Consider the following 24,098-nt stretch of genomic DNA (forward strand, 5'->3'; position numbering starts at 1 on the left):
AATGCAAAAATAAACCAAAACATAATAAACTCAAAATACTGGGTCCAACGGACCCAGAACCGTGACATAAACGTGCTGCTGTTGTTTAGCGCGACATCTGCTGGTTTCTTCTTTTTGGCACAAAGTGGGTGATAAACAAACAAACAAGAGAGACGATCAGTTGATCATTGATCAGTTTCATGATTGAAGTAGCAACAGTAGGGTGGCCCCTAGAGACAAAGCACATACAAACTCCTAAATGCGTACAAAGTCAGAAGCACATACAAATTCCAAAACACATGCAAACTCAAAAACACAACGGAAGTGCTCCACGACGCTAGGGGCAGTGTTGAGCTCGATTTTGCAAAATAAACGGGAAGTTTGTTGCAAAAATGTAGGCCTTCGTGGTCTACGTCGGCCGGGTCCTTCGAAGTCTAGCCCTCAGATTTGCGTCACCGCTGTCTCGGTGGAGTTTAATAAACTCTGCGCCTCGCTATCTAAAATATAACAGGACACTGGTCTCACACTTCTGTTTAATCAGTTTTCTGTTTGACGTTTATTCAGCTGTGTGAAAATCCTGGAGGAGCCCACCCGATGGATTAATTAAGTTCTATTTAATCTATTCCAATCTAATAACTTTGATCTCAGGCAATCTGATTTACTCTGGAACAAATGAAACATCGAAAAAAGCCAAACAATTGCATTTTTAAGTTATCAAAGTGATTTATATATCATGTTTAACCTGAGTAGCGAAAGACCACAGGGGTCTGAAAACGATGAAGCCGGGAGTCCGCTGTTCTAGCCGGCTCGAGTGACCATTGAAACCCCCCCGGCCTAGCAACTTTTGAGTTTGCATGTGTTTTGGATTTTGTATGTGGTTTTTGGAGTTCGTACGTGTTTTGAAGTTTGTACGTGCTTTGTCTCTCGGGGCCACCGTACAACAGGAGAGGGAGGGGGAGAGAATGAGAGAAGAAGAGGCAGCTGTACAGCGTAAAGACACAGAAAAACTCCAGCTTTGTGTCTTTTTCATTCTAGCTAAAGTCCGGGACAAACTGTGTTCCTTTTCAGCTCAATACGAAACACGTAATATTTTCTCTGAATACAGGACGATTCCGTTTTTTACGTTGGTAACTAATTAAATAGCTTTAAACAGCATCTGTATATTCTTTATTATTCTTTTTTTTATCCAGGAAACTACCAACAATGAAGCTGTGGGAGATAAGAAAGGAAATCATGTTAAAAACGGCTTTAACTGTGTTTTTCGTCTCATGTTTCCTGGGACGTCTGGATTGTGAAGGTAAGATGTGTTTACCTGTTTGAATAAATCTTAAAGATCTTTTCTGTTCCACATAACAGTTGAGATAAATTCAAGTGAACTTTCTGACAGGGAATAAGAGTCCACTTGTTTTTTTTTTTTGGTCAAAAGTGGAAGCTGACATTACCTCTTCTTGAACATCGACTTCCTTTTTATTCCATCAAAAGAAAGTGTATCTTAATATTTTTTTTATTTATTTATTTATTTATTTTTTACCATCAATTAGAATAATAATACACATAAACATTCTGATTATAAATGATGAGAAGATTTTAAGAGTCTGTTTTGTTTTTCATAAATCGTGCAAGAAAAAACATTTAATTGTAGTTAAATTCAAATGCTAATATACAGAACAGGTTCAGTACATCAGACACAGCCTCTCAACTGTCTGGCCTTATGTACAGGTCCTTTAGAAATAAACTATGAAATGAATAACATGCCATCGCTGTCTGGTACACAAAAATCAACAGATTTCTGTATTAAACACCCTGAATGTGACTGACAAGTACAAACAGGTTTGTATACCTTTTGTTAGTATTTTGTACAGACTCTGGGCTTTTCCACAAAGTATGTGAAGCCATTTTACCCATTTTAGCTCAACAAAACCCACACTGCAGTATACAAATGTTAAAAAGGTTATAAATAAATAAACTCTGAATTTAGACTCAAAACCCGCTGAAGTTCATACTTTAACATACTGGATGTGTAAACTTATCTGGGTGTGAATGTATCACAGTAAAGCTTTTTTAATTAGTTTATAGACTTTATAAACAATTTAAAAATCACAGACTTTACACAAAAATAAAAACTCAGGTTTCTGATATTTGAAGCACAATAATAAGTGTGTTTGAATTATTGGATGCATATTATCTTTATGACTGACCTGTTTTCTAATTATTTTAGAGCTAACAGTCAAACAAGCAAAGGATGTAACTCTGGAGTGCTATGGCCCCAGTGATGCTAACATAATGATAAGCTGGCAAAAGCCTGACCTGCAGTCAGAGTATTATGTGTTCTACTTCAGCGATGAACACATTCACAAAGACAAACAGCATGAATCATTTAAAGGTCGAGTGGAGCTGAAAGATCCAGAGATGAAGAATGGAAACTTTTCTATGATTCTCAAAAATGTCACCATGAACGACACTGGAATATATGAATGTTATGCTGGATACAACAGACAGAGACCTCAGCTTTTGAAGAGCATCAACCTGAAGGTAAAAGAAGGTGAGTGTGAAGTTGAGCTGCTTCCTGGTTGTTGATGTTTGTTTCTAAAGATGTTGTTGATGAGACTTTGTAGAAAGCAGCTGGTCTGAGTGATGTGATCAGAGTGCAGTAGATAATGTCTGACAGCAGTTTGAAGAGGAAATGGATTCTGTTCTGTTCTTCACTCATCACCTACCTGACAGCTGACACCTCACACCTGTTTCTCACCTGCAGGTCAGACAGGAGGACAAAGTGGAGGGAAGGAGGATGGAGGAGAGAATGACGGAGGTCAGAATTGTGGACTTACAGTTGGTCTGTCAGTTTCTGCCATGCTTCTTGTTGTTTTTGTGTTCTACAGAAATCGTAGAGGGCGACTTCTTCCAAATAATCCAATGATTTGTGTTCAGTGGGTTCATAACTGAGCTGTGAGTCCTGCTGCTGTTCCAGGTTATTATCAGTAAGTTCGGCATTCAGACTGACAGAGGAGAGACACAGGAAACAAGACAAAATGAAACTTTGCATTGTTTTGCATAATTATATGTTCCTGCTAACCATACCAACAAACTGCCTAATTTTAAAAATAATTGTCAGTTTAAATCATTATCTGTTGTTTGTAAAATATTTTATTAGATTTTATATATAAAAAACAATAAGAATGTATTTGAATTGTTACAGATTATCTAGTGATTTTTAAAAAAGTTCGTAACACATAAACATGTATCACTCAGCTACTGTACTGGTGTGAATGTTATATTCACACCAAAAATACAGCCTGAACCAGCCCATTGGATGGGTTTGAAAAATGGGGGGGGCTTTTTTTGACAAAAATAGACAGAACAAAATTGTCAATATTTCTTTGAGTGAACAGGCACTATGCAAGGATCTAGAGATTTCAGACCTACCATTTATTAGCTCAAACATCAAAAGACATGAATGCTTTAAAAGTATCAACATCAGCTTTTCTCTAACAGCATGGTGGGAGTTTCTAAAAATAACGGAGTCTTCATTAATCCCATGCAAACGTACACCTATCTGGAACAACCCTGACATATTACAAAACAATAATATGATTAATTTCCATTTTTATTCCATTTGACAGACTAGTTGAACAATATGGGATCAACAAGACAAGGTTTTTAGAATATCAACAAATTAAATCCATAGTAAAAAAGAAATTTAACCTCAGTCAAGTTGAATTACAAACACCACTAAGTGCGGCACATTTTCTTACTCTTAAATCCCCCAAATTATTATCTAAAATATACAGAACACTTTCTAAATTAGATGAATCAATATCCCTTCCTACTGCAAAGTGGGAAGCAGATTTATCAGTCAACCTAGACCAAAACTTCTGGTCTCAGATTTGCTTAAAAACTTTTAAATTAATTAAAAATCCCAGTCTGCAATTAATACAATACAAAATACTTCATAGAGTGCACTATACAGGTCATCGGATGTTCAAGATGGGCTTTACGTCTTCCAACAACTGCTCACACTGTCAAGGCAATACACCAGACAATTACATCCACGCTCTTTGGTTATGTCCACCAGTGCAAAAGTTTTGGCGCGAGATATGTGAAGACTTATCAAAGTGTCTGAAATGTAACATTCCAACCTCCCCCTTAGTGTGTTTGTTGGGCAGCTTAGATAATATCACTTCAGAAAAGAATATAGCCCATATGATCTTCACCGCCCTATGCATAGCCAAGAAAACAGTCCTCATGAACTGGAAAAATAAAAATAATCTTAATTCTAACCAATATAGAAATTATCTATTAGATTACATTAGTCTTGACACAGCCTCTGCCACCACATTAGATCAATTGCTCTGGGCCCCTTTTATCAGCTCCATCACCTAGTGGGGGTGGGGGGTCATAGTTTGGTCCCGCCTTCACTGTTGTGATTGGTGAGGGGGTAGGGACAGGCTTAGGGCGTCGGGGGGTTCCCCGGAGGCATCTTCCTTGGGGGGCTCAACCCGGGGTAGCGGTCACGTCCGGTTGAGGGCTCTGTTGGCTCTCAGGTGACTGTTTCCTCGCGGCTGCGTGCAGCGGGGCTAGGGGAGGGTCTGTGCTGACGGACGTGGGTTACTGACCTGGCAACCTGGCTGCCCCTGGGTGGGTCCGGGATGGGCGTGAGGTTCTGGGGGCGCTCCGTCTCTGGGCTGGGGCCCGGGCCGGGCCTCGGGGGCTTGGGTCCTGGTTGGTGTGTTGCCGGGGTTGTGGGCGGGTGGGTGCATGGGGGCCCGGCCCTGGAGCAGGGTGCCGCCGGTGCGTCGAGCCGCCTGGGGGGGCTCTTCAACTGGTGGGGGGGATGGTCACATCTTGCAGGAGCTTTCTTCTCTTCAGGAACTCTCTGCAGGAGGGGGAGATACAGGAGAGGTGGAGGAAGATCTCAGCCTGGGCGTTTACCGTCTTATGTAGTCTGGAAGATGTGTGGTTGGTGGGGTGGGTGCAGTTTTCTCTGTGGTGGGGTTGGGTGGACTGTCCAGGGCTCTGTGGAGCCGGGGGGCGCTACTGCACTGGGCCCCGGTCTGATGGGCCTGGGCCCCCCTTCCCTGGCGGGTCGCGGAGGGTGGGAGTGCCTACTGGGGTCAGCGGGGGAGCTGGCCCCAGGGAGGGGTTACCTGCCCCTCCCTTCCTTCCCTCCCCATCTCCAGCCGCCTCCCTCTTCCCGCTCCTCCACAACCACCCACACATGCAGGGCCTTGGAGTGGGGGTATGTCACCAGGGTGCAGAGGAGGCTACCCCCCCCCCCCCCCCCCCTGTCCCCTTCTGGCTGCCTCTGCCTCAATTTTATCCCACAACTTAGACATTCACATTATTCACACTCTCATTACACATACATATAGGATCTTGGGGGTGGGCACAATCACGGAGTCCAAATCACCATCAGGGTGTACACCCCACCCCTGACGTCGTTGCCCACCTCTCAATTTTAAATACACTTAGTCATTGAGGGTTAGCAGGAGGGACTATGCGCTTACCTGCTGCTCCTTGGCAGGTAGCTCCATGCCCTCCTGGGTTTTAATTGCACCTTAGAACACATATGCATCAACACTACAATGAGCGGGTGGAGGGAGGTTTGGAGTCTTCTCCCACCCCCATTCTCTGCGGCCTGCTGGAGCGGGAGGGCTAGTAGGAGGAGTTGGCCGTCCGACTGCGGTCTGGGGTGTGGGGCCTCCCTGCTGCTGCGGAGTCGGGGTGGTCTGCCTCTCCCCACCGCAGGGAAAAGGGTAACACCACCTGGGTCTGGGTGCAATTCCCCCCTCCAGGGGCAAGGGTACCTAGACCCGGTTTGTAGAGTACGCTTGGGGAGTGTGATTGTGTGTACAGCGTCTCTTTATGTCTGTCTCCACGTTGGTTGAGTGTGGAGTGAGTGCATATGAGAGCATGAGGGTGGGAATGGATGTTTGTATCTGTGTGTGCCTGTATGTCTGTGTCTATATGTCAGGTTGGGTATCAGACGCCACCTCTCTGGGGACACCTCAGGCCCTCCAAGGTTTGGAGGCCTATCTCCACCCACCACCACTTCCCCTGCCGGTGGCGGACTCCCTCAGGTGTCGGTGTGTTGGTGGTTCTTTGTGTCTGGGGGTGGGCGTCCGGGTACACACCGGCTCACTCCTTGGCGGCCGCTTGTCGGGGCCTGGGGCTCGCTCGGGCCCCTTTGGAGGTGGGGTGCCCCCGGCCTCTCGGCCTAGGGCTCGGTCACTCAGGCGCAGCTGGGGGCCGGCGGAGCTCACGGGCGCGTCACTGCAACTCCCCCTGACTTCTGCTCCGCGGCTGCTGGGCGAGCCCTCATCTGGGACTCTCCTCAGCTCTTACTGGGACAGTGGTGCGGCTGCCCCTCTGTTGGTCTTCCATGGTCTCTTGTGTTCTGGGGGCCTCTGGATGTCTGGAGTTTTGATCTCCTCCATACCCGCTTCACACCCTGGAGGACGGGGCTGTGGCCCCCCCACACTCCCTAGCAAATCATTACATGGAGAAACCTTTGGAAGGCAAGCATGCTGATCCACACAGGTATGCACACATGGGTATTCACAGACACGGACTAAAGCTTTCTTGGCTGCTGCCTCAAAGCACACTGTGCGCTGTCTATCTTGCGTGCTGCACAATATCGTTTATTATTTAGTAAATATTGATATCTATGACTAGCTAGTTTATTGTGATGGTGCTTTGTTTTCTCTATTATTATGTTGCTCTTTGTTGTTTGCTGTCTCCTCTGTTTGTTTTTTTTGTTTGTTTGTTTGTTTGTTTTTTTCTCCATACAGGTGACCCAGGAGTTCTTTTTTTTTTTTTTTCTTTTTTCTCTCTCTTCCCCCCCCCCTTCTCACCGTCTCTTCTCCTCTTTGGTTTTCTTTCTTTCTCTCCCCCTCTCTCTCTCATTCATTCCCCCTGTCCTATTTATTAAAAAAAAAAAAAAAAAAAAAAAAAATGACAAAGGATGAACTGAAGCTCTGCCATCACGTAATGTCGCATACTGCTGTTTCTGATGTCATTTAAAAAAAAAAAAAAAAAAAAAAAAAAAAAAAAAAAAAAAATTTTCTTTGAGTGAATAATTTAATAAAAACAGTTGTTCTTCAACTGTTTTGTCTTCAATTGTCAGCTCATGTTCAGTTCAATTGTCAGTTTCATGTAATTGAAATTTAAAAGTCAAAGATTTGCTGCTCCTAGCTTCTCTCTCTTCCGTCCTCCCTGACAGAAGGTTTTTCAGACAGGTTGAGCAATCAGGCTTAAAAAGAGGAACAATGATCACTTTTAGGTTTTAAACACAATCTCATAATTAATATGGGGCTGGGGTGGGGGAGTGCAGTGGTTAGCATGGTTGCTTTACTGCAAGAAGGTTCTGGATAGCAATCTGCCAGATAGGGTGTTTTTGTGTGAGATTCCTCTGAGCACTCTGGCTTCCCCCAAAAGTCCAAAAACATGCATGTTTGATTAATTGGTGATTCCTAATTGAATTTTTTGGTATGTTAGCTCTGTGACAGCTTTGATGGAGACTAAATTGAATAACCAGTTCTCTGGAGAAAAGAGGAAAAAAGTCAGAAGCAAGACAGAATACATGTGTACATGAGAGAGGTGGACAGGTGAACATGTATGGAGTAAAAGAGTTTAAATATCAGGGGGATAACAGGAGGAGAGAAGCTGCAGAGAGGAGTGTAAGACTGCAACTCTGGATTGTCATATTTTGGGGGGGTTTAACAAATTTGGCCAGATTTCTAGAAATGAAGGCTGCTCCATCCAAAGTTAGATGTATGGCATTTAGTAACTGCTAAAATAATGTTTGTTTCCTGAGCAGAATATTTATACTAAATCTCAAGACAAGATACCTGTGGTAACTCCTCAAAAAGTACCCCTAATCTGTTTATTCCAGGCTCAATATCTTGAGCTTTAAAATCCGCTTTTTGCATTTCAAAATAATCCTTCTTTATTTTACCCTGGGCCTTGGTGGTGACCCTTAATTCAAACAACCTTCTTCTAATTGGTTTCCGATGGCCAACAGAAGGTTTGAACAACAGCTTGGTGGGGCATGAGACGTGAAATGTCTTAGCATAAAGAGTGGAAGAAAAAGTAAATACTGCTAGATTCTATCCAAAGTTATAACTAAAGAGCAGCTGTACCTCTGGTCCTCTTTGCTCTGATGGTTATCTGTCCGGAAATGATGTCTTCTGTTCTCACTGCTGAGTAGACTGCAGCTGGATCACTCCCTACACAATAAAATGAATTCAAATTACTGTAGATATAACAAACATTACAGCACTGTTATATTTAAAAAGAAAATACACGAGCACTGCTGGTACAGTTCTCTTGGATGTTTTATGTTTGATCATAATCTTCCATTTATTCCCAGTGTTGCTATAACCAATAATGTAGTTAATGCACTACAGCTGTGACAAATATTTTATTATTTGTAATGTTGCATCATGAGAAGAGTAAGAGAAGTAAGAGAAGAGTAAGTAATAAGGAATAATGTTTATAAACCACAGCAGCTTTTCACACTTTTTTTCTTATCCTTTTCTCATCATCTCTTTGCTATGAAAAGACTGACCATATGGAACTGTTTGTGTGCAAAATGAAGGTAGAAAACCACAGAGCTGCCAGAAGCTATTAATATAGACTGACACACTTCACCACAGAGCACAAAGCAAACTGTTGCTTTGCAACATGAATGCTATTATTAACCAAATCAAAATAGACTGGGGCAAGAATTCTCATTAGCTTCAGAACACAAAAACAGGATGCTGCGGCTGTGGTTACAAACTGAACGTTGGCTGTACCTGAAAGCAGGCAGTTAGTCATCTTTGTTCTGTTTAATCTGTCTCTTTATACATCCTGCTAACAGCTTGTGTGTGAACAAAACCCAAATAGCAGAGACATGGGTACCTCTTCTGAGCTGCTTTGGGCAATTGTTGCTCAATTCCAAAACTGCTGAATGATCTGTTGCCCAAAAGTTGATAGAAAGTCACAACGACATTATACTGTATATTAATCATTACCAATAGCAGATCACGCCTCTGCAATGTTGCGTGGAGATAAGGGGCAGTACCTGTGGACTGGCAGACCGGGGTGGTGGTCCCCATCTTTAAGAAGGGGGACCGGAGGGTGTGTTCCAACTACAGGGGGATCACACTCCTCAGCCTCCCTGGGAAAGTCTATGCCAGGGTGCTGGAAAGGAGAGTTCGTCCGCTAGTCGAACCTCGGATACAGGAGGAACAATGCGGTTTTCGTCCTAGTTGCGGAACACTGGACCAGCTCTTTATCCTCTCGAGGATACTTGAGGGTGCATGGGAGTTTGCCCAACCAGTCTACATGTGTTTTGTGGACTTGTAGAAGGCATTCGACCGTGTCCCTCGGGGTGTCCTGTGGGAGGTGTTGCGGGAGTATGGGGTGTCTGGCCCATTGCTACGGGCCATTCGATCCCTATACAACCATTGTAAGAGCTTGGTTCGCATTGCTGGCAATAATTCGGACTCGTTCCCGGTGGGTGATGGGCTCCGCCAGGGCTGCCCTTTGTCTCCGGTTCTGTTCATAATTTTTATGGACAGGATTTCTAGGCGCAGCCAAGTGGAGGAGGGCTTTCGCTTTGGTGGCCTCAGAATCTCATCTCTGATTTTTGCGGATGATGTGGTTCTGTTGGCTTCATCGGGTGAGGGCCTCCAGCTCGCACTGGAACGGTTCGCAGCCGAGTGTGAAGCAGCGGGAATGAGGATCAGCACCTCCAAATCTGAGGCCATGGTTCTCAGCCAGAAAAGGGTGGAGTGCCCACTCCGGGTCGGGGATGAGTTCCTGCCCCAAGTGGAGGAGTTCAAGTATCTCGGGGTCTTGTTCGCGAGTGATGGGAGAAGGGAGCCGGAGATCGACAGACGGATTGGGGCTGCAGCTGCAGTAATGCAGACGCTGCACCGGTCCGTCGTGGTGAAGAGGGAGCTGAGTGTAAAAGCGAAGCTCTCAATTTATGGGTCGATCTACGTCCCTACCCTCACCTATGGCCACGAGCTGTGGGTAGTGACCGAAAGAACGAGATCGCGGATACAAGCGGCAAAAATGAGCTTCCTCCGAAGGGTGGCTGGCCTCTCCCTTAGAGATGGGGTGGGAACGCCTTGGTATTCCCCCGGATAAGCTGGAGGAGGTGGCTGGGGAGAGGGAGGTCTGGGCCTCTTTGCTTAGGCTGCTGCCCCCGTGACCCAGGATGATAAAGCGGATGAAGATGGATGGATGGATGGATGGATAACAGATCAACAGTCTAGATTAACTACAATCAGTCCCATTAGGCTCATGACTGACCTAAAATAATAACAGAATACCTCAAAACAAGATAATTAGCTTTTTCATAATGTCCAGGATTCTGGTGAATCAGGATTTGGTTACTTAAAAGTAACCAAACCTGCGAAACTCAGAATACGCCTGGTAGCTTGGTGTTACTTACCAGATGTCACTAGTTACTAAGATGGAGATCATTATAAAAATTAAACATTTTAATGTTTTGTTAGGATTTTAATGTCAACATTTAGATTGAAACAAAGCATCAGTTCTTGAGTGTTGAAGTGAACCAAACCAGGAGACAAAGAAGAACAGATGTACCTCTCATCTTTGATTTATTTTTCTTGTCTCTTATGATGATTTCTCCGTAAGTGACATCTTCAGTTCTCACTGCTGAGTAGACTGTGGCTGGATCACTCTCTGCACAATAAACACACAATAATACACACACAGAGGGCATTACTGCAGATCATGCAGAGTTGCTGATATTGATATTGATACTGCTCCTGCAGAAAGATTTTTGAATCTTTTCATTTACCATTCATATTGTTATATCGGTCTAAAATAAATTAACATAAACGCTCCTTTACAGATAAATCCAGGATCAGGATGAGGCCCCTTTTTAAGGTTCCTGGCCTTTTTTTGTGATGCACGATATAGGCCAGGCCTGCCCAATCCCGGTCCTCGAGAGCTACTATCCTGCAGCTGTTAGATGCATCCCTACTCCAACACAGCTGAATCAAATGGTTTGATCTCTTCAGCATGCCATCATGTTTGGCAAAGGCCTGATAACAAGCCATTCATTTGATTCAGGTGTGTGGGAACAAGGATGCATCTAAAAGCTGCAGGACGGTAGCTCTCGAGGACCGGGATTGGGCACCCCTGATATAGGCTATAGACTAAAATAAATTATTCTACCTACCATCATGCAGACACTGCCTCGATACAATTTAAACATTTTCACATCTATTCTCTGCATGTTATTTTATTGTTATATTTATATTTACACATACATAGTTTAAATAACTTAACTCTGTTAAAACTATTCCCCTCAGTCATGGCCGCTTCATGGTTATAGGCATCAGCAGCATCAGATGGGCTTATCTGCTGCTTCAATGCTACAAAAACATTCCATTTAAGAATTATTTAATATTACACAGATCATCCTGGAACCTATAAATTGTGTTTATTTTCATCTTAAAACTAAGGATTGTCGTGAATTATCCTCCACTTATTGGGTTCTAATAAGCTAATGACCTTGGTCATATTAATTTGTTTTATAACAAAGGTTGTGCTGACCTTATTGGTCATGCTGAAAATACAGAGTTTGATCTGTATAATCTCTTTATCAACTGCACCTGTGGTCTGTAAACAGGTTAGTTAACACAGTATATTTTTCAGTATCTTCCTCCAACGTCTTTCTTTTATTGAGCTTAGCCTTTTCAATTCCTCGTGGCCTCGTGCTGCCCTCTATAATCACAGACTGATGCTTAACAGTGTTCCTGTCACATGCTTCACCAAGTTTGATCTCACACCCTCTGGCGGACAGAGGCTCAGAGATATACAGATATATGGAGGGAGATGTTGCAACAGTTTGAAAATACAACACGTTGGAGAAAAAAAACAAAACAATGCAAAACGTTCCATGGTTGGAATTCACATTTGTGTCTGTGTCTTGTGTTTGTGTCTGTGTGTGCCTGTTTGTCTCTGTCTATACGTCAGGTCGAGTATCAGACGCCACCTCTCTGGGAACATCTCAGTCCCTCCAAAGTATGGAGGCCTATCTCCCCCCCACCACACGCCCTGCTGGTGGCTGATGCCCTCAGCCGTCGGTGCATTGGTGGTTCTTGGTGTCTGGGGCTGGGAGCTCAGGTATGTACCGGCTCACTCCCGGTGGCTGCTTGGCGGGGCCTGGCGCCCGTGGCTCGGTCAGGCCTCTTTCCAAGCAAAAGCTTGCAAAAGCTTGGCAGGGACTCTCAACCATTTTTTTTCCTACTCAAACCTTTTCTTCTGTTCCAAAAAGTTGATTCTGTTCATCTGGTTTTTAGTGGGAGAAAAAGCTACGTCCAGATGAACAGAATCAACTTTTGGGGATTTCCTTTCCTGGATGAATGAGCATGCATCAAGACCTTGTCTCCTGTTTTGTGGCCAGGGAGCATAAGCGTTTTACTTTTTTGGGTTCACTTTATTGTTCACTGTTTCCTTTTCTGCTGGTTGTTTTGGCAGTGTAGAAGCTACTACTTAATGGTGTGAGGTAATTATAATTAGTTTGTAAGATTGTAAAATTTATTTCATGCACACAGTTTTTTGTTTGGAGACTCAGCTTATGTATAACTTGAGTTGTTGCCCTGTTATGTTGCACCACTTTTGCCACAGGGGTCATAACACTTGGCAAGCTCCAGTTTAGATTTTTTTCTCATCCTATATCAGCATTTATGTGATGGTAGTTTATGAGTAGCAACAGTATCATTCAAATGAATATTGCAGAAACTTTCCACGCCATAAAATTGCAGTGGTGTGCGACGCAATCAGTGCTATGTGTATACTGGTGCCTTAATTCTACCTGTCTAAGAAAGACCAGGGCTGTTGAATGAAATTCACATCATGTCTTCATTTCTATGGACCTTTTTGTTAAGAGCAGTGGCAGATTATGGAACCTCTCAATAATTCCAGATGTTAGCAACATACGCTCGTGCGACAGCGCATTTAAAAACTCTGGGTAACAATAACTGTTCAGACAGATCCATTTATACCTTAATAATTTTCAAAATTGAAAGTCTGTCACTTAATTTAAATTTGCATTGAAGCACTGCAAGATATATTTGTAGTCTCCATGTATCACATGACAGCTCCAGTTCTGAAGCCCTGCTGATGTGACTTTGGCTCCGAGAAAGAAGAGCGATGGGCCAAACCAGCAGAAACATTTCAGATTCTAATAAACTACTAAATATATTTATATAGGTTACTTAGAATTTGTGAACATTGAAGACACAGATAATCCAAATGTTGGTGTTAAAAAAATATGAAAGTGAAGGAAAAACGGCACTGGAAGTTCTTATTTCAAATCGTAATTTAAAAAAAAAAAAAAAAAAAAAATCTGAATATTTGCTAACTTTTATTAACAATTTTGAATTGATGACAGTGTGCACAGTTTATCAATAAGTTATAGATATTCCTTTTTAGAAAAAAAACAAACACAAAATAAAAACAAAAAGAAAAAGCCTACAAACTTTTTTTCGCTAATGATGAACAGGAAAGTGGACGACAGCGGAGCTGTTTTTTTTATTATTTTTTATTTATTTATTTATTTATTTATTTTTTATTATTTTTTTTATTTTTTGTTAACCACAGAGTAATTCCAGTGCGCAAACAACACTCAGCAGTGAGATTTTAAAGATGAGTACATTTGAAAAAAAGCTTCAATACAAACGATGGGAAAATGAAAACTTTGTACCAATATTGGTTTGAAGTGTAAAAATATGGACTGTAATTTAAGATTATTAAGTCTAGCATTAAATCAATAAAATACTTTTAAAAAACAAAAAAAAAACAAAAAAAAAAAAAAAAACACTTATTTTCACAATTCTAATAATCTCAACATAGAAAAGGTTCGAGGAGTCACGTGGGACCGCCGAGGAAGATGGCCGCACACTAGAGGCGCTCCTAAAGCCTGTTGATTAATGTTCTGAATCTGGAAACATACACTCCAGCTGTAGTCGTAAATTGGACACCCTTTGTGGACTTCGAAGCTTTTCAAGAATTACCGTCTTTGGAAAATGGCCGGTAACAACAAAGCAAACTTTAAGGGAGCTACCACGAGGAAGAAGCAAGCTAGCATTAGCCTCGCTCCGGAACCACCCGAAAGTGCATCTGCATCTGAGGCCGCCTCTCCAGTGGTTGAGGAAGGTATAGGGAGCGAGAGCAAAAAAGACATTTTTGAAGAAATTAAGAAAATGAACGCTACTCTTCAGGTCGTAGCAAAAGATGTCACCACTATTAAAGAGGCCACTAAAGAATTGAAAGATTCGGTGGAAGATATAAAAGTGAGGTTAGGGGAGGCGGAACAACGTATATCAGACATGGTAGATGCCAGCGTGCTTACCGAGGCAAAAGTGGACAAATTCCAGAAGAGGATGGAGGCGTTGTGGTCGCGAGTGGAGGACCTTGAAAACCGTAGCAGGAGGAATAATGTACGGATCATTGGACTCAAAGAAGGTGTGGAGACACCCGGGAACGTGGACAAATATGTGACGGAGATACTGGCCGAAGCACTTGAGCTTTCTGGAAGTGAATTTGAAATTGAACGTGCGCATCGTTCCCCTGTACCAATGCCGGAACCTAACGAGCCTCCCAGGGTGATACATGTCCGCTTTCTACGTTCATCTGCTAGGGAGAAAGTGCTTCGGGTGGCAAGAGAGAGGCGTGGAGTCGATTGGCAAGGTGCCAAGCTTTCCTTTTTTGAAGATGTTACAAGGGAGCTGGCGGAGAAGAGGAAGGCATTCAACCCGGTGAAGAGGCGTCTCCGAGAGCTACAAGTAAAGCATAGGCTGATGTATCCTGCAACGCTCGTTTTCACATGGAACGGACAAAAGAAAGCATTCAAAGACGGAAAAGAGGCCGAGAAATTTCTGCAGGAGTCGACTTAGAGGAATGCGGGACATGATGTAACAGATCGGAGTAGTGTATGTGAATTTTAAAATAAGGTAACAAACAAACAATGGGCTCAATGGGGCTGCGGCGGTGGTGCTGCTGTCGGATGATTAGCGTGTCTCACGGACCACAAGCAGTTTGGGGTTTCAAGCTAAAGTTAGTTAGGCTTGGGTAGGAGGGGAGGGAGGGGGCGCTTAGCAACGTTGTTCTGAGTTGCTATGCAAAGAAGGGGGTTGGTTTTGTTCAGGTTTGTTTGGTTTTTTTTTGTTTTTTTAATGACGGCTAGTTTGATAAGACCAGATGGGTTTTGTAATATTGAGTGCATATGCATGTATTTGTGTTGTGTTGTAAAGTGCACAAGGTGTGCTTTACCCCATTTCTGTTAGAAAGTGATGAACAGGTATACTAAAATAATATCGTGGAACATAAACGGATGTGGGGACCCAATCAAGAGGAGGAAGGTTCTAACATACTTAAAATCTAAAAATGCAGATATAGCGTTTATTCAGGAATCCCACATTGCGGGGGAAGAAGAGGCAAAAAAGTTTAAACGAGACTGGGTGGGCTCCGTTTTTCATAGTTCATATTCGAGTAAACGGAATGGTGTGTTGATCCTTGTTAATAAGAAATTAAGCTTCGTGTTGCTGAAGAAGTATAATGATGACGAAGGACGCATTATATGCTTGGAGGCCTTAATTAATGGGGTTCGAACAGTTTTGTGCAATATTTATGCACCTAATAAGGAGGAGCCAGATTTTTTTCACAAAATTAACAAGGTAATAGGGGATCGTGTGGGGCAGGTGATATTGGCTGGGGATTTCAACCAGGTGATGGATGGGATAATTGATAAGAGTAACCCCAGGGGTACGTCTACACCCAGGGACAGAGAGGCTGTTCATTTACTGACAGAGGATCTTTGCTTAACGGACATTTGGAGGTTAGTTAATCCCAGTTCAAGGGAATACACATTTTACTCCAACTGTCATAAAACATATTCGAGGATAGATTTCGCCTTAATATCAAAGTCTCTGGTTGATTCAGTCGTAGACTGTGAGATTGGTGCCATTGCCATTAGTGATCATGCCACAGTAGAGTTGCAAATTGACTTGAACACAGATAGAACGAAGAGGGGTCGCTGGAGGCTTAACACGATGTTGTTGCAGAACAAAAGTTTTAGTGAGGAGTTAACAAAGGATCTCAAAATTTTTTTCGAAATCAATATGGGTTCCACAGACAAAGTAGCCACAGTCTGGGAAGCATCTAAAGCATATGTAAGAGGAAAGCTGATTGCATACGCATCAAAAGTTAAGAAAAGTGATCTAGAACGGGTAGAAACCTTGGATAAAGAAATACGGGAGTTGGAGAAGGACTTAGCGAGTCAATATTCAAATTATAAATATCAGACTATATGTAAATTAAAATACCAGTTGAATGACATTTATAACAAAAAGGCAGAATATGCCTTATTTAGGCTCAAAACAAAATTTTATGAAGGTGGCGAAAAGAGTGGAAGACTATTGGCAAGACAACTGAAGCAGCAAGATAATTTGAATAATATATCTATGATTAAGAAGGACGGCCAAGTGATAACCTCATCGAAGGAAATAAATTCAATTTTCCAATCATTTTATCAAGATTTGTATACGTCTGCTGGTGCGCTTGATGAAGGGGAGGTGGAGACATTTTTTTCAGGTCTACAATTACCTACTCTCTCTGGGGAACAGAAAACGAGACTGGATGAGCCTATAACGGAAGAAGAGGTCAGGGCTGCGATCTTATTAATGAAGAATGGGAAATCGCCAGGCTTGGATGGCTTCCCGATTGAGTATTATAAGAAATATATCGATATTTTAGCCCCAGTCCTGCATAAAGTTTACCTTGAGGCATTGGAGATGGGTTCCTTGCTGAGTACGTTTAATGAAGCACTGATCTCCCTTATTCCTAAAAAGGATAGGGATCTGTCGGACCCAGCAAATTACCGGCCTGTAAGCCTTTTGGGCGTTGATTGCAAAATTTTGACGAAGGTTTTGGCCTCCCGCCTGGATCATATATTACCAGATATCATCAATGGTGACCAGGTTGGCTTTATTAAAAATAGGTCCTCCGGTGATAACATTAGAAGACTTCTTCATCTCATGCACAAAAGCGAATCTAACCTAACCCCAGTTGCGGCCTTCTCGCTGGATGCTGAGAAGGCCTTTGATCGGGTGGAATGGGGCTTCCTTATGACGACCCTCGCAAGGTTCGGGTTTGGGCCTGGGTTTTGTAATTGGGTCAAAACTGTATACGCAAGTCCAAGGGCAGCGGTTTTGACAAATGGGTTGGTGTCAGGGTTTTTTCCATCTTACTCGCGGGACCCGACAGGGGTGCCCTTTGTCCCCGTTGCTTTTTACAATATTTCTGGAACCGCTGGCCTTGGCTATCCGAGCAAACAGGGGTGTCAGAGGTGTTCATGCAGGGGGTATGGAACACAAGTTGTTTCTATATGCTGATGACATCTTAGCAGTATTGACGGATCCCATGCAGTCTCTACCAGCACTACTCACGTGTGTTGAGTCATTTTCAGGGTTGTCAGGTTATAAGATAAACTGGGACAAGTCGGAGGGCATGCCATTGTCAGCATCATGTCATTCTGGATGCGTTACTCCATTCAATTTTAAGTACTCACCTTCAGGTATGAAGTATTTAGGAATATTATTAAAACCCGACTTGGAGGATATTATGCTTTCAAATGTGGAACCTCTCCTCCTAAAGATGAAAACAAATCTGGATAAATGGGGTAAATTGAATCTTACACTATGGGGTAAAATTAATGTGATTAAAATGATGGTGGTCCCACAGTTCAATTATGTTTCCATGATGTTACCTGTACGAATTCCTTTGCACATATTTAGTCAATTTGAGAAGTTATTCAAAGATTTTTTGTGGAATAACAAAAAGCCGAGAGTGAATATAAAGAAAATGTGGGCCTCTAAAGACATTGGGGGAATGGCCCTCCCAAATGTGAAGTTGTATAATTTAGCTTTTGGATTGTCAAGACTGGCCAAATACTGGACGGGATCGGGCTCTGAGCTGAGCTGGATGAAGATCGAACAGGAACTAGCGAGCCCTTTCACACCTTTGGATGTTTTCTCACAGGGCGCGGCAACTAATGGACAAGACTCTCATGATAACCCAGTGCTCAGGTATTCCAAAGCTGTCTGGGTAGAGGTGCACAAGTTGTGTGGAGCATCTCATCTAAGACAACCTTATGCCTCGCTATGGAACAATATTGCTGTACGGATTGGGCGGAAAACTGTGTTCTGGAAGGAATGGCTTGTCAAAGGCATACGCAGGATAAGTGATCTTTACTCAGGGGGAGTGTTTATGTCATTTGCTGAAATAACCCGAAAATACGGTTTGATAAGAGAAAATAATTTTTGGAAATATTTACAAATAAGGGATTGTGTTACCAAAGGAAAATTTGCTCAAAGCTCGAATATGGTGGTGGAGTTTTTAGAATTGTCCAGTACAGCACATAGGGCGGCTGTTTTCTACAAACTGTTTAACAATCCAAAAAAAGAGATATGTGAAAACTTGAGGATTATATGGCAGAGGGATCTGGGTTGTGCAATTTCTAAAGAAGACTGGCGCAGAATTTTGTCATTCTCTGATAAGTATATAAGGGAGGCCAGGGGTAAATTTACTCAGTATAAATTAATACACAGGTGGTACTTCACTCCATCCAAACTTTATAGAATGGGAATTAGTCCCAGTAATGTATGCTGGAAATGTAGTTCAGATCCAGGGACATTTATACATGCTATTTGGGAATGTGGGAAAGTTTATCCCTTTTGGCAAAACGTGTTGGACAAAATAGGAAGGTGGATTGGTTTGATGATACCCCTGTCACCAAGACTGTGCTTATTAGGGGATCGGTCGGTGTTACCTGGGGTTTCAAAATATGACTTTGTGGTTATAAAGGTGGGGGTGATCGCAGCGGCTCGAGTTATTCTGAGTGTATGGAAGGAACCATCTCCTCCAGAATATAATAGGTGGAAAGAAACTATGCTGAAGATGGTGTCGTATGAAAAACTCTTGGCTAGGATTAATGATGATAGGGAGGGTTTTGACAAATCGTGGGGACGTGTTTTTGGCTGAGATGGTTGGAACTTATTTGGTCAGGGCAATTATCTTTAGTTATGTTGTACGCTTGCTGCACTGTTTGTTTGTGTAGGCACTCAGTAAGGGAATGACTTAAAGATTTGAGTTAACTGTCCTTTTTTTTTTTTTGTTTTTATTTTTTTACGGGTGTACTGTTAGTTAACAGGTATTGAAAATGGACCCGAAGTATAAAGGTGGATTAACTATGGGATTGAAAGCTGTCTTTTTTTTTCCTTTATTGTTTTTTTTTCCCCCTTCCTGTTGTTGTTTTGTTGGTTGTTTTGTTTGTTTTTTCGTGTTGTGAAATGTTAAAAACAAATAAAGACTTCGATTACAAAAAACATAGAAAAGGTTCTTTTTGTAGTTTGTTTTCCTATTTTTTTATTCTTCTTTACTCTATAATAAAACCAGATCTTAATTATTTATGAATTTGAAGATCAGAGAAAAAGTTCTCCTGGATAAAACTATGATCACAATGCACATTTTACTATTTTAAGTTTAAATGTAATTTTGAAAAAAAAACATAAAAAAATAAGTGACATCCTTTTAAATTGTTGCATTTTATTTTATTTTATCTTTTCTTTTTTAGTGAATTGTAGTGTTCTCCCTGCTGAACAGAGTGCAGCTGGATCACTCTCTGCACAATATAACACACATGCAGAGGACAGAGTTGGTGCCTTTTTAAATGTATGTGTCTGAAAAATACTATGGCTGACTGTGCAGGTAATAGTACTATTTAAATGTTTTTAGTGCTAATTAACAGGTGTCTGTGTGATGCATTAGTGCAATGGATGTAGCTTGTAAACAATTCAGTACATTAATATCTCATCCAAATATAGTTACTTCTAGCTATAAAAAAAAAAAAAAAAAAGACACTATGGTATGCTTGCATCCCATAACCTTGGGTCCTAACTCTCTACAAACCCTGAAACATAAAAATGCCCAGTGTTCTCAACACTTTATAAATACCACAATCATGCAACCCCACCCCCAACCCAGCAAAAGACAATATTACCTCTTTGTCTGGCTGGCTGTAGTTGGCGAGTTGATATTTTGATGTCACTGTACATGATGTCATCTGTGATGTCTTCTCCATTTTCTTTTTGATCTGCTGAAATGAACCAATAATGTTTAAGAAAGTTGTTTCCCTCTGCCATAGAGAATAAATACTAACACTAATGCTAATGTAATCATAATGAGTGTATACTTTACTTTGTTCTACAAAACAAACCTGGACACGTGTAGTCTACAAGTCTGAGTCTCACCTTCAGGTTTCCTATGAACAAGTCGTCTAATCAGCAGAACCACAACACAGACTGATGCAGCAATCAACACAGGGAGGATGATATGGACATGTGACACATGTTTATTATGAGGAGGAGGTGTGGATGTAGGTGGAGGTGTGGTGTTGTGTTCCCCTAAAATAAAGCAAACACAGTCAATAAGTTGTCGTCACATTGTGAATGTTGAAAGCTGCAGAAACACAGACAGGTGAGTGTGTCACCTGTGACAGTGATCCAGCTGGATGGAGACTCTCCATGACCGCTGATGTCACACTTGTAGAGGCCTTCATCAGACCTGGAAACATGCTGGATGGTCATGTGACCTGTAGGCTGCTTCCTGATGAGGGAGCCATCTTTATAGAAAGCAGCTGGGAGGTTGGAGGGAGTGGTGTTTGTTTTACAGAGCAGAGTGACGTCATCTCCCTCCATCACAGGGAGGACAGGACTCTGCAGGATCACTGATCCACCTCAACACAGAGACAAACTACAGCATTTCATCCATTTACACACAGCTTCATCAACACTAACTCCACACACTCAGCTTACCAGTGACTGTCAGGTTAACCATGTTACTGATGGGACCCTCTCTGGACTCACACCAGTAAACCCCACTGTCCAGTGTGTCAATGTAGCTGATGTTACAGGAAGAACCAGCTGGTTTTCCAAATCCATCTCCACATTCAGCTCTGGTGTCTGTTGTCGTGTTTCTCCTCAGAGTCCATCCAGCAGAGCTGTCGTCCTCCTCACAGCTCAGAGACACAAAGTCATCCTTAAACAACTGAGAGCTGCTGGGACTCACAGTCAGACGAGCTGTGAGGGTTACAATGAAAAACTGATGATCTTTTTACTTTACACTCTGAAACATGAACCCAAACAGGTCATATCAGTGAGCATTTATCAGGTTTAAACTGTGACAGAAGAAGGTTACTGACCCTGGTTTGTTGTGCAGCTCAGCAGTGAGATCAGAACTAAAGAGAAATTAAACTCAGGTTGGTTTGAGCTGAACATGAAGAACAACTCCACACAAACAGCTGACAAACCTGCTTCTCTGCTTTTTTTTTGTTTTTTTCAATCTGATGTCAGATCTGATGTCACCTTTCAATAACATTTGGGCAACAAACACAGTAATCAGTAATCATACTAACAAATATACAAATATCCAGACAATTTGGATTCTTCAATCCCCTCGGTCTCAGTTTTTATCTGGGAAACAGCTCTTGAAGTCATCGTTGTGATTATATAAATACGCTGTGAGAAAATACAAAATATCCACTACTTTGAAATAACACAATAGACTAACGTGTTCATTGTGTTGATATGAGTGAATGATTTGATCTTTTCACTGCCTGCTCGACTCCTGAGCAAAGATAAAGAGTCAGTTCAGACCTGCAGTTGGTCCTCGTGGTGTTTTGAACTTGAATTCAGCCTGATTTGTTTTTCATGTCTTCTCCTCCATCATCAGTTATCAGGAGAGCAGACAGTCAAAGTACAAGAATGCAAACAAACACAGAGATTCTACTTACAGAGCAGACACAGCACAGATGTTTCCTTCATCGTCCTTCTCACTCATTTCAGCTTTTTTTCATTTCTGTCACTGACACCAAGTAAAGCCCGCCCTCTTCCTCTGAGCACCAGCTTTTCTTCTGGTTCAAACATAGAATTGGGGAACTCAGTTTTTTTTTTTTTTTGAGTAAAATGATAAAACTATTTTTAAAAAATATAACTAGAAAAACATTATAAGATCTTTTGTCTTAAAAAGTTGAAGCTGTAATGCCCACAGACATTTGTCTGTTCACTGAAAAGACATTTGAAAAACTCACTATCTTTTGATGCTAGTGATCTGTAGTTTGGTTGATAAACAAATCCATGTCCATGTAGTTACGTCCCCCTATCATGGTCGCTGTGTGGCAGGCAGGATGAGGACCCAAAATGCAAACTCACGGACTCAGGGGATAAACTCAAAATGCAGCTTTATTGCTGACAGGTGACAAACAAAAGCAGTGATACCAAAGCAATACAAAACTAAACTACACTGGGAAAAGCTAATTGTAACATATACCAGAAGACACGGGGAGAACCACACACAGCACGAGGGAGACGCAGACATAAATACACAGAGGGTTAACGAGGGAAGTGGGAGCACACGGGGAACACAGCTGGCACAGATAACCATAACGAGACAGGGCGGGGTGAACATAACATGACGTATACAGGCGCGAGAGTCACAAAGTAAAACAGGAAGTACACGGGGGTTCAGACAGGAGGAGAGAGAGAGCACAGGGAGAACATAGACATAACGGGCAGGGGAAACATGGAATAAAACATAAGGAGAGACGAGGGCTCACAGATACACAGAGGGGCACACAGGGGGTGAGAGTCACGAAGGGAAAACACTTAGGGAACAACACAACAGGGCAACTCAGGAAACATGGCCTAAATAAGGAACAAAATACAAAACACACAAAAACTGAGAATACTGGGCCCACATGGCCCAGGACCATGACACCCCCTCAGTGAGAGAGACAGAGATGAGCTGAAACATAGGAATCAAACCAGGGACGCTGCTGTTATGGAGCTGAACTGGAACCATTCAGACACTGAGGCCCTCTGAACACATTTTAATTACAGCTGTGCAGAGACACACTGATGACTGACTGGAACACTATGATTCACATTTTACATTAACACCATCCTCACACATGGTTTATATATGACCACTAGAGGGAGACATTGCACTTTACATACTAACATGGATGCCAGCTAATTAGCAATGCTGTCCCCCCTTTATTATGCAGACTTACACAGAGCATCATGTATCCCAATTTCTTGAGTGGAGAATAATATTAGTCTTAACACTTAACTGACCAACAACTCAAATAGAGTTAATTCCGAGTTGAGCAGCAAATCCATCAGGATTATCTAGCTGAGGTCCACCAAGCTCCACCACTCAGTGAAAGCACTTGTGGAGCTGTCTGATTAGGTAGTCCTCCCCCAGTTTGCTATCTGAGCCTGTGGGTAATGGGTTTTCAGTGCAAGTGAAAATCCCCACATAAAAACAAATACTCCTCATCACTACAATCTTAACAGTGTCACATTGGACATTTATATAGAAAAAATAACATTCTATCCACCCCTTTGGTTGGAGTATATACAGTGGGGCAAAAAAGTATTTAGTCAGCCACCGATTGTGCAAGTTCCCCCACTTAAAATGATGACAGAGGTCAGTAATTTGCACCAGAGGTACACTTCAACTGTGAGAGACAGAATGTGAAAAAAAAATCCATGAATTCACATGGTAGGATTTGTAAAGAATTTATTCGTAAATTAGGGTGGAAAATAAGTATTTATTATATTTATTATTTATATTATATATATATATATATATATATATATATATATATATATATATATATATATATATATATATATAATATATAATATATAAATATAAATAATAAATATATATTTATATATTTATATATTTATTTATATTATAATTGTATATCGAGAAAAGCAAAATTCACATTTTCATATTTGGCTTTAACTTTCAATAAATGCTTTGCATGAAAGAGGAAAAAAATCTTACAGATCCCCACCCCTCCACTAAAGCTCCACTTGTGACTAAAAATGACCTCAAGCCCACAGCGCTTCCTCCAGTCACTCTCACTGTTTCTTGAACTGACATTATATCTAATTCCTTTAAATACACAAGCTTGAAAAAAGCAGCTCTTTTCTTTTCTCTAGCATTGCTTAAATTTAAAGTGC

General features: G+C 41.9%; 1 protein-coding gene across 1 annotated transcript; it reads right to left on the reverse strand.

The window, feature by feature from the left end:
* Positions 1-1,582: 1,582 nt before the first annotated feature.
* LOC112431770 (uncharacterized) lies at positions 1,583-21,960 on the reverse strand. Its single transcript, XM_076881122.1, has 9 exons — positions 21,857-21,960; positions 21,266-21,301; positions 20,880-21,143; positions 20,555-20,800; positions 20,316-20,468; positions 20,066-20,158; positions 10,579-10,677; positions 8,118-8,204; positions 1,583-2,975 (listed from the first exon to the last, which is right to left on the reverse strand). Exons 1-9 carry the CDS (start codon positions 21,885-21,887, stop codon positions 2,971-2,973), a joined length of 1,014 nt encoding a protein of 337 aa, XP_076737237.1. The 5' UTR covers positions 21,888-21,960; the 3' UTR covers positions 1,583-2,970.
* Positions 21,961-24,098: the final 2,138 nt, after the last annotated feature.

Source organism: Maylandia zebra, unplaced genomic scaffold, assembly GCF_041146795.1.
Source record: "Maylandia zebra isolate NMK-2024a unplaced genomic scaffold, Mzebra_GT3a scaffold02, whole genome shotgun sequence".
In the NCBI taxonomy this organism is placed as follows: Eukaryota; Metazoa; Chordata; class Actinopteri; order Cichliformes; family Cichlidae; genus Maylandia; species Maylandia zebra.

Coding starts and splice junctions, on each gene's coding strand:
- LOC112431770 (XM_076881122.1), bottom strand. CDS start 21,887: ATGAAGGAAACATCTGTGCTGTGTCTGCTCT. Junction 21,144..21,265: donor GAGCTGCACAACAAACCAGG/GTCAGTAACCTT, acceptor TAACCCTCACAG/CTCGTCTGACTGTGAGTCCC. Junction 20,801..20,879: donor GGTTAACCTGACAGTCACTG/GTAAGCTGAGTG, acceptor CTCTGTGTTGAG/GTGGATCAGTGATCCTGCAG.